The sequence below is a fragment of the Xyrauchen texanus genome, chromosome 49, assembly GCF_025860055.1.
Source record: "Xyrauchen texanus isolate HMW12.3.18 chromosome 49, RBS_HiC_50CHRs, whole genome shotgun sequence".
Lineage (NCBI taxonomy): Eukaryota > Metazoa > Chordata > Actinopteri > Cypriniformes > Catostomidae > Xyrauchen > Xyrauchen texanus.
The window spans coordinates 8,229,555-8,243,478 of record NC_068324.1 but is presented as its reverse complement, the minus strand read 5'-3'; the positions used below and the strand labels follow the sequence as shown (position 1 = coordinate 8,243,478).

Genomic DNA, 13,924 nt, shown 5'->3' with positions numbered 1-13,924 from the left:
AAGTCATGGAAATGTAATGGAATATTCAAGGAAATTCATTGGTTAAAGACAGAGGAAGAGCATGTTTTAGCATTTTTATTAAAGATTACAGTATGAATGCCAAAAAAATAAATAAATTGGTGATGAATCATTCACATGTTACACTGAAAGTAAAAAGGGTAAAATTATATTTCAATGTTGACTTTTTAATGAGGACAGAACTTAGACTAGGACCAGAGTTTGACACAGAAACAGTAATTGCAGAAAAAAAACTGCTGTGAAAATCCCATGAGAGTTCGGTGACTGGAGCAAAACTCAAAATAATAAGTTAGAAATCGTACAATTACAGTTATAAAAGTTTTGGCTTAATTAACTCAATCAGATGGAACAAGATTGTGGAAGGTCAGTCTCTCTCTCTCTCTCTACTAAAAATTCAGCCTCTGATGAAGTGAGAGACTGAAAAACTTCAAGAAATGTGCCCAAGTGTCAAACAATTTGGGGTGGAAGGGGGGCTGGTAAGTGAATGGGGAGGGAGGATGAAAGGGAGGGATGTGTGTGGAGTGAAGATATGAATTAAAAATGCTTCCCGTAGGACTGAGCGGCCCTCTAATTAAGGCCTTTCAGCATGTATGTTCAGCCTCTTATTATTATTCAAGAGCTCTCTGCACTCGCACCATCAAGGGTAGAGCACTCGTTTTGCTACATAGTTTGCATATTGTTGGCACACATGCTCCCAGCAGTTCTGTGCTTTTTGTATAAAGGAATGTTTATTTGTATTTGTTTGAAAGTTGGCTCCTATTTGCTCCAGTTTGCAGATTTTGAGCCAGTCGGTGTTGACAAATTTCACAGAAAATTGCATAGAATGGAATTTGATGGGTACAGACTCTGATTTCTTACCCTCACTATGATTCCATTTAGTATTAGTATATCAAGCATGTTTTATATTTTAGAGCTGACAATAGAAGAAAGTGGTGTATGATGCACCAGAACTCAAACTTGAAGTCATATGGTTACTAGCCGATGGAAAACAAGGATTTAAAATGAGAGCTTTGAGTGGAATCTCATTGGTCCAGTGTACTGCTCCACATAGTTCAAATATATCAAAGTGACGGACTGGGAATGAGAGATGCTTTGCTGGCGAAAACACAAAGTTAGAGATCTTTAATGTTATTATGAGAAGTGACAAAATATTTTCAGTTCATTTTGAAACTGTGGCAGGACAAATTAGCCAGTCTAGGTAATTCATGGGAAACACTGATACCACTCAAATTTACAAATTAACATACAGGGATGTAACTAAACATTCAAGATTGGGGGCAGGCAAATGTAAAACCAATTTTGATTGACAACTAAACTAAATATTGAGTGTAACATGCCCTCTTTAAAGTCTGTCATGGCAACAGCCTTGTCAATGCATATTCATTATTCAGTAGCTTGACTTGTCCTGATGAATAACAGTGTGAACTACACCAGTTCATGGTAGTTAGCTAATTATAACAGAAGTCATTTGCATTTAGAAGTCTTTAAGGAGTGTTTAAAATCCCCCTGAAGTACCTTGACAAATGCAGTTTTCTTTAGCCTGATTACATATTTCTTACTGAAACATAAAATTGAGACAGGACTTGATGAACCCAGAGTTTCTGAAACATCCCAAGAAACCTCAGAACTACAGCTGCATTCAACATATGAAGAAACTCCAGCATTCCTTGCATTCAATGTTGGCACGTCCCATTCGGCAGTGATCCTCCCTATGACCTACACCCTTCAAAGATAATTACCCTCCACTGTGAGAGCTTCAGATGGCTGAAAAGTGATAACGGTCTTTTAAAACATAATGTTTGAGTGATTCTTATTGGAATCTGTTGGGAACAACACTACAGCATAGATTGTGCACCCTTTGAAGTGCCTTGCGAAGTCATGATCAGCTCCGGTTAGAATGCAGCCAGACACACTGATCAGATTTAGGGGGTGGGGATGTTCTCATTCTATAAAGCATTTGATTGGTCAAAATTAATGCAGTGCAATGTGAGTCATCATTTTTCTGGATCTTTCTAGCCAGAAGAGAGAGACTGCAAATTTGAAATTATTCTGAAAATGTTTAGAAGTACAAGCATATAGATGGCCTGAAAGCAAAAATATATGGATAAAACTTTAGCAGCAAAATTTTATTTTTGATTTTAAAGGTTAAGCTCAGTCAACAGCGTCTGTGAAGCACTTACAATGGAAGTGAATGAGGCTAATCCGTTAATGTTAATATACTCTGTTTCAAAAGTATAGTAAGTAACAAGATGTAAACAACATGTGTGTTAACATGAGTTTCATGTGATAAAATCGCTTACTATTGACTACATCATATTGTAAATCCTGTAATACAGGTAAATTAGCAGTCGGCCACAAAAATGATAATTTAAACAACTTCACAGCTCAAATAATACATGAGTTTAACACAAGACTTAATGTAAGTGCTTTTATAAAATTATAAATTTCACATTTCTGCCTTTAAACCCTCCAAAAATTGGCCCCATTAACTTCCATTGTAAGTGCCTCTCTGTAACCTAGATTTTTGCTTTTTGTAAAGAAAAGGAGGGACGAATCAAAACTTTGTTGTGGTTATCAACATTATACCACAAATGCTGTCGATTGAGCTGAACTTGTATTGAACCTAGTTTGATTTTGCCACAATAAACCTTGACTAACATTATAAAGTACTTTGGGGGAAAACATTTAATGCTATATGTAGAAATGGTAGAATATGGCCCTTTAAAACTTGAAGATATTCTACTATTGCAAATAGAGGTAAAGAGCTGTGACCCATCGCTCCTGCTGTTGTCAGTTCTATTTAAAAAGCTTTGTTGGCGTAAAGTACTAGCAGTTTTCAGCCTTAGCAGTGTCTTTGCTCTGTCTATCAGCTTAGCCCTAAAGCTGCTTCTTGTAGCAGTGGATTAGAAGGCTGTAGGAAGTTCATTAGACAGCCAGTCTATGTGTGTGTGTATTTGCATGCTGGACTTTCTGAGACAGCCGACTTTTCCTCCTTTGGGCAAATAATCTTTAACCTTCTAAGAGATCCCACATGAGGCAGACAAAGTACAATTAGCACATCGCTCATTATCAAGTATTTACATGTATGCGCTCACACACCAACAAATACGTACCCTCCCTTGCACTTTAAAGCTGAAATGTACCATCTGCTTTACTAATGGAATTGCCAAAAGTTTTTTTGAACACCCTCTTCATCCTGCCATTGGTCAGTCAAACAGATAGTCCCGCAACCAACTCATGGCAGCTCTGTCGGGCTGATTGGTATGCTCAAGCAAACAGAGCAATGTATTGATTGCACCACAAAAGCCACAGTGTTACACTTTTGGGGGAAATTAACCTACAAATGGCTTACTTGTAGTTTTCTATGCATATTAATCTGGGATATCAGAAAGTATTTTAAGATTAAAAAATTACCTCAGATAAAGCATTATGCAATTTCACACACATACAAAAAACACAAAAAACAATTCTGCCCTCCGAGCTCCCTGCCTCCTCTAGTCTGTCAATGCAAACATGCACACACTTATCCAAGCATGTATAAACGCTTGAAATATTCATACACAAGGATGCAGAAAAAAGAAGCACGAGATGGCAGAAAAACATAGAACATAGGAAGGCAACGTGAGCAATGAAAAGAAAGACTATCAGCCATGTTTGTCCATCCAAAGCTATAAGTCAGATTTTCATTAATGTAATTAAATCTACAAATCACCTTAAACACTTTGACATTTATTATCACCCGCTGCTAAAATGTAGAACTTGCATTTTGTGGAGATTTCTGGGCCTTCTGTTTTTGGAAGGCAGTAGAGAAACTGTCATGCCGTACATTTACATTTATGCATTTGGCAAACACTTTTATCCAAAGCGACTTACAGAGCCCTTATTACAGGGACAATCCCCCTGGAGCAAGCTGGAGTTAAGTGCCTTGCTCAAGGACACAATGGTGGTGGCTGTGGGGCTCGAACCAGCATCCTTCTGATTACCAGATTACCAGTTATGCGCTTAGACCACTACACTACCACCATGCCGTAGAGAAGTAGAGGTCTCCATGGGCCTCTAAATGAAACCCGAACCCAACCCGTTCACGAGACCGTGTGGCCCGACCCTACCCGGCCCTAACGATACCGCCAGATTTTAAGCCTGAACCCAACACTAACCCGAAATCGCTTACTATCTCATTTCTTCTCCTAGCAAGTACTGTTGCAATAGGCTGTAATTTATGTAAGCATATAGGCAACATTAGTAACAGTACTGAAACAGTAAACATACACAGTTTTAACAAGGCACAGCAGACCCTGAATACACTAGAGCAGAACAGAAAAAAAGCATTGACTTACCATTTATGTGCTGAAACTTCACCTGGTGCAGAACAATCTGGAATATTGTTAAACAAAGCAACAGTCCCCTCTATGCAGCCTGAACTTGTTTAGAATGTTGAATCTTTGCGACTACTGCGCTAAAAACCATCTAGACGCCGCGCAAAGAATGAAACAGAGCATCCGTTTCTCAACATGCGTTTTTGACAATTTTAAGTTCTTTTTAATTTGACATGGTGTTTAAAATGTGCCAGTCCTGCACAAGATGCTGAAAAAATAGCGAGATGTGGTGCAACAGTCAAAGACATTCATCCAGCATGTGTTTACATGGGAAAAATAGGGGAAAACAGAAAAGACACGCACAAAAACACATTCGGTGTGAACGGCCCCTAACTCTTCCTTTCGCGAGTGAGAGTGCATGCGGAAACAAGTTCGGTGAGCCTGTTTATTTTTTAATTCATTACAAACCCAAACTTGAAGTCCTATTGAAAAACTTAATCACTTTGTCTTTCAGTGCAAATATTCAGTACATTTCAATATTATGCATGAGCCAGGCAGGGAAAAAAAGAGGTATTTGGTGTGCCTGAATAAAATGACGACATGAGCAGGTGTTTTGAAGAGCTCAGAGGTGTGCATGTTGTGACTGTAACCTTTTAACATGCTCCCCTGACAAGCTACAGCCAGATAAAAGGAATCTAGAGTGTTATGATAGATGAAGGATGAGCTGACAGTGATGGAGTGAGAGAGAGGGTGTTGACAGCACTTTGCATTTCAGTAACACTTTTGATGTGGCAAAGTTATCTCTCCAATCTCTTTTGTCCTCATTCTCTCTTTTCTCCGTCTCTCTCTCAGGTGCAGGTGGGATGCTCTGCTCAGGAACAACGGGTTGTTGGATATATCACTTGTACTCATTTGCATGCTATTGAAGGTAGGTGACTGTAACAAATGGATGATGGATTCAGCACACCTAATTTCAACACACACGTTTGTTTTTGTTTAATATATAGTGGTGTTTGCTGTTTGCTAAGGCAAACATTATTACTTTCGTTCAATATAATCGTCAAAATCCTAACTCTACACATGAGCAACATTTAGCTCATTAAATATTTTAGAGCTGAAGAAAACTTGAAAATGTATATTCACTATACATAATTCCATGACTTTTAAGATTGATACATTTTCATGAGTTTTCCAGGCCTAGTTTTTTTTTTTTTTTTTTTTATGACTTCTGGAACTGGCCCACAAAAGAGCTCCCCTCCAAGTCTCTATAATATTCTGGTCCCTAGTTATGGCTCGAGTCCCTCCTCCAGAGTAGTCTATAGGATTTGTTTTGGCTCATATAAAATCTTAAAAAGTAATAGCATATCTCGCCTCAAAAAGCTTTAATTTGATTAAATAATAAACAGTCTGCATGTGCTGCACGCTTGAGAACGGGAGTTGCCGCTGTGTTCCCTTTCGTACTTTTACACACACATACACACACAGATGGTGCGTAATGGCAGGTTGTTTAGTGTTTGAGCAGCTGTGAATACTTACATGAATTCCTTCTCCAGTGAGATTTCAGCTTGTGAGTGTTTCAGCATTTTATTTGGAATGCGGAACTTACTAAAAACTACCATCAAAATAAAAGTTCTGCCAAAATAAAAGCTCTGCTTAAATAGATGCGTAAAATTACATAAACATCCAGAAAAGTTTTAATGATAAACAGAATTTGTAATGGCAAGACTTTATGTAGTTCTTTTAATCAAGTCCTTTTCTGTGTATTTTCATCAGTAATTTGAGGCTATTTACAGAATTTGTTCATTTCATCAATTTAGTATTAATACCGAGTATATAATTGCTGTAAATTACTCTAAACCTTAGGCATTTTTACATGTGAAATAATAAATTTTTAGTCCCCTTTTGAAGCTGTTTCCCATGGGGACTATGAGGTTGGTCCCTTTTGGTCCCCACAAAGATAGCTAAACCTCACAAACACAAAAACGCAGACACAAAGCCCCAGTCGTGTTGCAGTACTATGACTGGAGCAGTGACACTGAGTGATACTGACAGGTTTGTCCCAATCTGCTCATCTGGAATACATCTGTGAGTGGATTTCCACATATAACAAGGGAAACAGATCGAGAAAAAGAGGGAGAGAGATCTGACATTGCCCATGAAAGTCAAATTGGGCTTTAATGCACATGTTTGTGTGTAACCCCCAAAAAGCTGTAAAAAATATCCTTTTCTAACTCCTTATTCTTTACTATGCATATACATTCACAAAACGACAATCCACTCTACACAGGGCACTGTGACATCACTGCATGTTGACCCCCATTCTCCATTCCTCTTCCCTGCTCAGATTAATCAACGTGTCCTTCTCACCCACAGGGTCCCCATTCCCATGGCAACGGGCTCTCGCAGATCCTGGCGTCAGCCCTATATAAAGCTTGTGGCCTCTAGCACTAATTTTTTACTAAGACACTCTTGCTATTCTGGGATCCACCTATGCATCTGTGTGTCTGCACCCCTTCTAATTATAGTGCAATGACTATTTCAGGAAAATAAATGAAACATATGGGAATGAGGCAAAAAGGGGAAGAAGGAAAGAGAGACCTGATTATGTTGTAGTGATGCTGGACAGGGACTTTCAGAGACAAGCGTGGTTAAGTTAATAGAAGGAGGCAGTGTTGTCTCTGGATATTTTCAAGCCCTTGTTTTCCTCTGTCACTCTGTGTGTGTGTGTGTGTGTGTGTGTGTGTGTGTGTGTGTGTGTGTGTGTGTGTGTGTGTGTGTGTGTGTGTGCGTGTGCGCTTGTATGTCTGTGTATATTTTATAGACTTTGATATTGCAGTGGCGGAATAAGTTATTTTCAAGGCGTACATGCATGTATACTAGGTTCCTGTCCTTCCCTACACTGAAATATGGTTTCTTGTGCTATCAGTTTAAAGACCTCAGCCTACACGGCACCGAAAGGAATAATTTATTGCTCCAAAGTTGCTCTGTCATAGCTCTGGAGACTTAATGGAGTTTTTAATCATTTTTAAATTAAGTATCACGTTTCTCAGATGGTTTCCTTAAATTAATTAGAAGAAACAAAATTAGAAACTAATAAGACTATTGTTGACCCAGAGTATAGACAACCTGATTTAATAGAAAAACTTTACCTACATTTTTGCAAAATATTTTTTTACGTGGCTCATTGAACAGTACATATCGCAGCAGTTTCTTTGTATAAGAATCACTAGTGGGTGAAGTGCTATGCTATAACAATGATTTAAAATGTACTTTCACACAAATCAAGCAGATTATCGGTTCAAAAACACTTCATTTTCACCCTTTTCCTCACACAGTGTTATCATATGGCATTTAACACTTTTACTATAGCTCATGACTTGTATGGTGCTACATTTTAACGCTTGCATTACATAACCAGCTACATTAATCAGCTTGTTCAATCACGATCAAATTGCACAGTAGTGCAACTTTATACTGCCTTTGTGTGCTTGTTAAGCTTCAAAGTTCTGGCCACCATTCACATGCATTGCATTACCCTAAAGAGCTGAGATACAGTATTCTTCTAAAAATCCTCATCTGCAAAAGAAAGAAAGTCATACACATCTGAGATGCCATGAGGGTCAGTAAATTATGAAATAATTGTTATTTTTGGATTAACTTTTCCTTTAAGTGTTTTTTAATGCTTTTTAACTTGTTGCTATGCAGTTTCTAAGGAGTTCTGGGTGGTTGCTAGATAGTTGATTACTTGGTTGTCATGGTTGTTAGTCCTGCAGTAACGTTCACGCACATTTCGGTTATTAAAAGAATGACAACACACAAACGCATTTCTTTCTTCAGCAGCTGTTTGAGGGGCACGATTTGATTGCTGTATATTTTCTCCCCTTCTCGCTTTCTCTCTCTTTTTCTCTTCTACACCTGCCTCTGTCAGCTCCAACGCAGAGAGATATTACAGCCTCCTCTTTTCCAATGGTTCACAGCTTACTCTCTCTCTCTCTGTTTTTCCAACTTAGCCACATTATATCGCTTCATCTGAAAATGTGATAAACTGAAGGAACCTCAGTGCGATGCTCTTTCATTACATGAACAAACCAAATTAGTTGTTTTGTGCAATGAAATATGTGCTCTCTTTATTTAATAAAATCCCTGTAAAATAGAATTTGGGGGTTTTATTAGATTTTGCTTCTTGGTAGGTATTGTCGGTGTAAATCTCTCTTGCTCTCTGTTTCCCTCAGGTGATTCGACAGTGCGCTGTGTGCAGTTGGATATGTTGTTGGAGTGGGGTGCTGAATTTAGGAGGGCCACCTTGAGTCAAACGGATGAGGAGAAAGTTCTGGAAGATCAGGTAGCCTTCGACGTTATCCTTGGAGACCTCAACTTTGACAACTGCTCGTCAGGTAACAACATTTGCTCCCAATTTCTGTGCATTTAAATAGTTTACTAAAACAAAAAGCATTATTTTACAAAGTGCCATAATGTTGATGACCACAAAATAAATTTTGTCTCACCCCTTGTTTATAAAAACAAACCAGTCCATAAACACACATACAGTATTTTCAAAAGAATAGCCACAAGATTTAAATGCTGTATGTTACAGTATTTTAGTGTGATAAAACTAATCTTATCTGTGTAAAGTTATATCCAGTACCGTGATTACAGGGTTCCCTTCCGAGGGAACTCGCACTGCGTCGTTGAAAACGACTCTTTGGGGAACGCTCCTTAGCGTGCGCCTCTGAAGTATGAATGAAACTATTCCAATCTTGATTGGTGTTGCGTCATGACGTAACATGTGACGGCATAACCGGATGCATAAAAGTGACGCCGGCACACATACACATTAGCTTTCGCTCTTCAGCAAGCGCTCTATGTATATTGTTTGTCTTATTTGGTGTTGTTTGTCCTATTTAAAAGAATTATGGCCACCAAGCAGTTCAAGAAGTGCGTGCACCCCTGCCCTCGTTTTATTACGGGTAGGGACACGCACGATTTGTGTGTGAACTGTTTGGGAGCGCAGTACGCACAGGCAGCTCTCGAGGGATCTGCCTGTGTAAGTTGTGAAGCACTACCCATGAGAGTGCTGCGCTCCGGTTGGCGTGCTTTGATGAGCACGGTCAGGCTCGCGTTCCCCACGGTTCTGGTCCCGCGTCTGTTGAGGCAGCCGGCGATTGAGATCGTGGGGTTACGCAGCGGATCTTGCAGATGAGAATGAGACTGCTGCGGCACTTTCTCATTCTTCATTTGAGGATCCCGAGCCTACTGTGAGTGGTGCAGAAGCCCGCGTCGCGGCTTCTTCTGCCCACGATCAGGTCCCAATGCTTGAGCTCTCTGCTTCCGAGGAAGTGGAAATGCTCAGCATTGATGCGGACGACCGTGAGCAGCCAAGCACGCCAGTTTTCGGCCAGGCTTTTGAGGAGCTGATTCAGGTTGTGACGCGTGCTGTGGCCAGACTTAACATTAGCTGGCCACAAAATGAGCAGAGAACGCACGTCGGAAGCAAATTAGACGAGCGTTTCCTGCAGCACGCGTCACAACCCCAGCGCCGGGGTTTGCCGTTTTTCCCGATCTCCACAAAGAGATCTCGAGATCGTGGGATAAACCACATTCGATCCCGTGTCTCCACCCCCAGTGTGGTCGATTACAGCGACGTTTTAGGGGCACGGGATATGGGCTATGGGAAGATGCCTGGTGTGGAGGAGGCTTTAGCGGTTACCTCTCTCCTGAGTCGGCATCTTCCCTTAAAACCCGGCGCTGCCTAGTAAGCCCTGCAGAGATACATCTGCATTAATAAGCAGGGCTTACATGGCGGCAGGTCGGGCTGGTTCGTGCCTGCACTCAATGGCGATTTTGCAGGCGTACCAGGCCGATCTCCTGAAAGACTTAGACGAGGGGAGGGGCCAACTCCGAAGATATCGCGGAGTTGCGCAGAGCCGCAGATCTGTCTCTCCGGGCAACTAAAGAGGCGGCCCGCGCTATTGGCCGCTCTATGGCAGCTATGGTGACCACGGAGAGGCATCTGTGGCTAAATTTATCGGGAATAAAAGAAAAAGACAGAGCTTTTTTGCTTGATGCCCCGCTCTCGCCCTCTGGCCTGTTCGGCGACGCCGTTACATCGGTCGTCGACAGGTTTCAAGAGGCGAGGAAACAATCTGCGGCGTTCAAGCAGTTTCTCCCCGTAAATCCAAGTCTAAGTCAAGTAGGGTGGGGCAAACACATCAGCCCCAGCCTTCAGTCAGCTCCTCGCACGCGCTGAGCAAAGGAGAGCGTTTCCTCTAGAGCCCCTCCTCCAGGAGCTTGGCAACAGAGGAAGCGCTCCCAGCGAAGCCCTCCAGCCAGGGGGCCGACCTGAGGGACGTCCTTAAGGCTAGGAGGGCTTCGGGAAGAGGTCCTAACCGGGTGTTAGAACCTCGGAGGGCTGCCCCGCTGCAGAGCAACCGAGGTTGTTCTCGCAGCGAGTCCTCAGGAAATCGGTGTTGGTTTCCGCCGTCTCTGACGCTCGGGCCACACCAATCTCCAGCTAAAGCACACCGTGCCGTTAGCGTCAAAAAATAAAAAACACACATCAATTGTGGTCACAAGCACTGTATCGACCAAATCCTGCCGGTATCCCGCTTCAGGAAGTCGAGAACAGTGCTCAGCAACTACCGAGACCAGCCTCGAGAGGCTGGTTCCCTTAGTAGATTTTGTAGAGGCATGGAATCATCTTCCCAACATATCTGCATGGGTCCTGCATATAATAAATTCAGGGTACAGACTGCAGTTCGGGCACCGCCCCCAAATTCTCTGGGGTGGTGCAGACTACAGTGGTTCCGGAGCAGGCTCAGGTGATGGAACAAGAAGTGCAATCTCTGCTGCTGAAGGAGGCCATAGAACGTGTTCATCATTCAGACAGGGAGTCCGGTCTTTACAGCCGGTACTTTATAGTTCCAAAAAGGATGGGGGTTGAGGCCGATTTTAGATCTCAGAGTTTTGAACCGGTCTCTGAGGAGGTTCAGGTTCAAAATGCTTACTATTCCTGTCATCGTGAGTCAGATCAGATCCGAGGACTGGTTTGTCACGATAGATCTAAAAGATGCCTATTTTCATGTATCCATCCTTCCATGTCACAGGAGGTTCCTGAGGTTCAGCTTTGGGCGAAGCTTACCAATATCGGGTTCTTCCGTTCGGCCTAGCACTATCTCCCGCACATTCACCAAATGTATGGATGCAGCTCTTGCTCCACTGAGACTTCAGGGCATCCGTATACTGAATTATATCGACGACTGGCTCATTCTGGCCCAGTCTCGAGAAATGGCGATTCGGCATCGAGATGTCGTTCTTGGCCACATTCGAAGTTTGGGGTTGAGACTCAACACAAAAAGAGTGTGTTACAACCATCCCAGTGCACAACGTTTCTGGGCGTTGTGTGGAACTCTGTTACGATGCAGGCACGCATGTCTCCTGCACGTGTCGAGTCCCTTATGGCGATGGTGTCGGGTTAAAGCTAGGCCAGGCCATCACTGTAAAGCAATTTCAAAGACTGCTGGGCCTCATGGCAGCGGCATCCAACATTGTACCGTTGGGCCTTCTACACATGAGGCCCCTCCAGTGGTGGCTGAAAGCCAAGGGTTTTCCCCAGCGGGAATCCATTTCAGTATAATCAGAGTAGCGCGCAGGTGCCTTCGTTCTCTGCTAATATGGAAGAAACCTTGGTTCCTGTCCCAAGGGCCAGTGTTGGGAGCGTCATGTCGCGGAAAACCGTTTCGACAGGCGCCTCCCTCACTGGCTGGAGCGCGGTCATGGGCGGCCGCTTTGCCAGGGGTCTGTGGCAGGACCATCATCATTCTTGGCACATAAACTGTCTAGAGATGTTGGCTGTGTTCAGGGCTCTGAGGAGCTTCCTTCCAGACATCAAGGGTTACCATGTCCTAGTGCGTTCGGACAATACATCAGTGGTAGCTTATCTGAACCGACAAGGAGGACTCAGATCGCGCCCTCTGTGCAGACTGGCGCATCAGATAATTCTTTGGTCCCGAGGGAAAATACTGTCTATCAGAGCAATGTATATTCCGGGGTTCAGAATCAGGAGCAGACATCCTGTCGAGGCAGGGGCTGAGGCCGGGGAATGGAGACTTCATCCAGAGGTGGTGAAGTTGATATGGGACAAATTTGGACCATCAGAAGTGGATCTGTTAGCGTCTCGAGGCGTCCCACTGTCCACTTTGGTTCTCCCTCTCACATCCAGCCCCACTGGGGTTGGGCGCCATGGTACAGGCTTGGCCGAGGCTTAGCCTGTACGCATTTCCCCGATCGCTCTGCTCCGGGAGTCCTGGAAAGGGTCCGCCAAGAGGGCATCAGTCTACTTCTGGTTGCCCCCATGTGGCCGGCCCAGTATGGTTCTCAGACATAATTTCACTCCTGATAGCTCCGCCATGGCAGATTCCTCTGAGGAGGGATCTGTTGTCTCAGGCGGGGGGCACAGTCTTCCACCCTGCGTCCAGAGCTGTGGAAACTGTGGGTCTGGCCCCTGAGGGGGTTCAGTACCTAAATGCTGGTCTATCAGCGGGGTGGTTGAAACCATACTTAGCTCTAGGGCTCCGTCTACTAGGAGATTATATGGCCTCAAGTGGAATGTGTTCTCCACTTGGTGTAGAGAACATGAAGTAGATCCAGTTAACTGCCCGGTGGCTTCAGTTCTGGAGTTTCTTCAAGATCGTTTCTCTCGTGGTCTCTCCCTTCCACACTCAAGGTGTACGTGGCTGCCATTTCAGTTCCATGCACCACTGAGTGATGGGCCTCTGGGGAGGCACCAGCTGGTCATTCGTTTTCTCCGTGGTACATGGAGGATGAGACCGACAACCAGGTCCAGGGTTCCTGCCTGGGACCTGGCGGTGGTTCTCGAAGGGTTATCCCTGGCCCCTTCGAACCCCTTCAGTCGGCTTAGCCCAAGGACCTGGCGTTCAAGATGGCTTTTCTCTTAGCTATTACCTCTCTAAAGAGGGTGGGTGATCTTCAAGCCCTGGCAGTGGCGCCAGCTTGCTTGGAGTTTGCCCCTGGCGGAGTTAAAGCCATTTTACACCGAGACCTGGCTATGTGCCTAAGGTGCCGTCTAACACGGCACGGTCTACTGATCCTGCAGGCTTTTCATCCTCCACCTCATGTGTCGGCAGAAGAAGAGAGGCTCCATTTGCTCTGCCCTGTCAGAGCTTTGAGCGTTACCTCGAGAGGTCCTCTTCTTGGAGGAGGTCGGACCAACTGTTAGTGTGTTTTGGGTCACCTAAGAAGGGGCTCCCTGCCTCGAAACAAACCATTAGTAATTGGATTGTTCAGGCTATTATCTCGGCCTACAAGGTGCTTAATTTGCCTTCACCTTTGGCCGTGAGGGCTCATTCAACTAGAGGCATGGCGTCCTCTAGGGCTCTCTTATCGGAGTACCCCTCCAGGAGATCTGTGAGGCAGCCGGTTGGGCTACCCGCACACTTTCATCAGGTTTTACAGTCTGCACCTCCCTAGTACGCCTGGCGCACGTGTGCTCTCGTCCTAGCTGAGTGCCTGAGTTCAGTTTCACCCTAGGGCAGGCCTTTTTTTGGTCGCGTGGCCTAGTGGGCATTCGTTCC

At 43.8% G+C, this 13,924-nt stretch overlaps 1 protein-coding gene across 3 annotated transcripts in view; it reads left to right on the top strand.

The window, feature by feature from the left end:
- LOC127640056 (sphingomyelin phosphodiesterase 3-like) overlaps positions 1 to 13,924 on the top strand; it is a 63,164-nt gene that overhangs the window by 35,499 nt on the left and 13,741 nt on the right. For all 3 annotated transcript variants that reach the window (XM_052122429.1, XM_052122430.1, XM_052122428.1), the window contains exons 3-4: positions 5,187 to 5,262; positions 8,567 to 8,728. In XM_052122429.1, the coding sequence (XP_051978389.1) occupies positions 5,187 to 5,262; positions 8,567 to 8,728 (238 nt within the window). The remainder of the gene's footprint in view (positions 1 to 5,186; positions 5,263 to 8,566; positions 8,729 to 13,924) is intronic.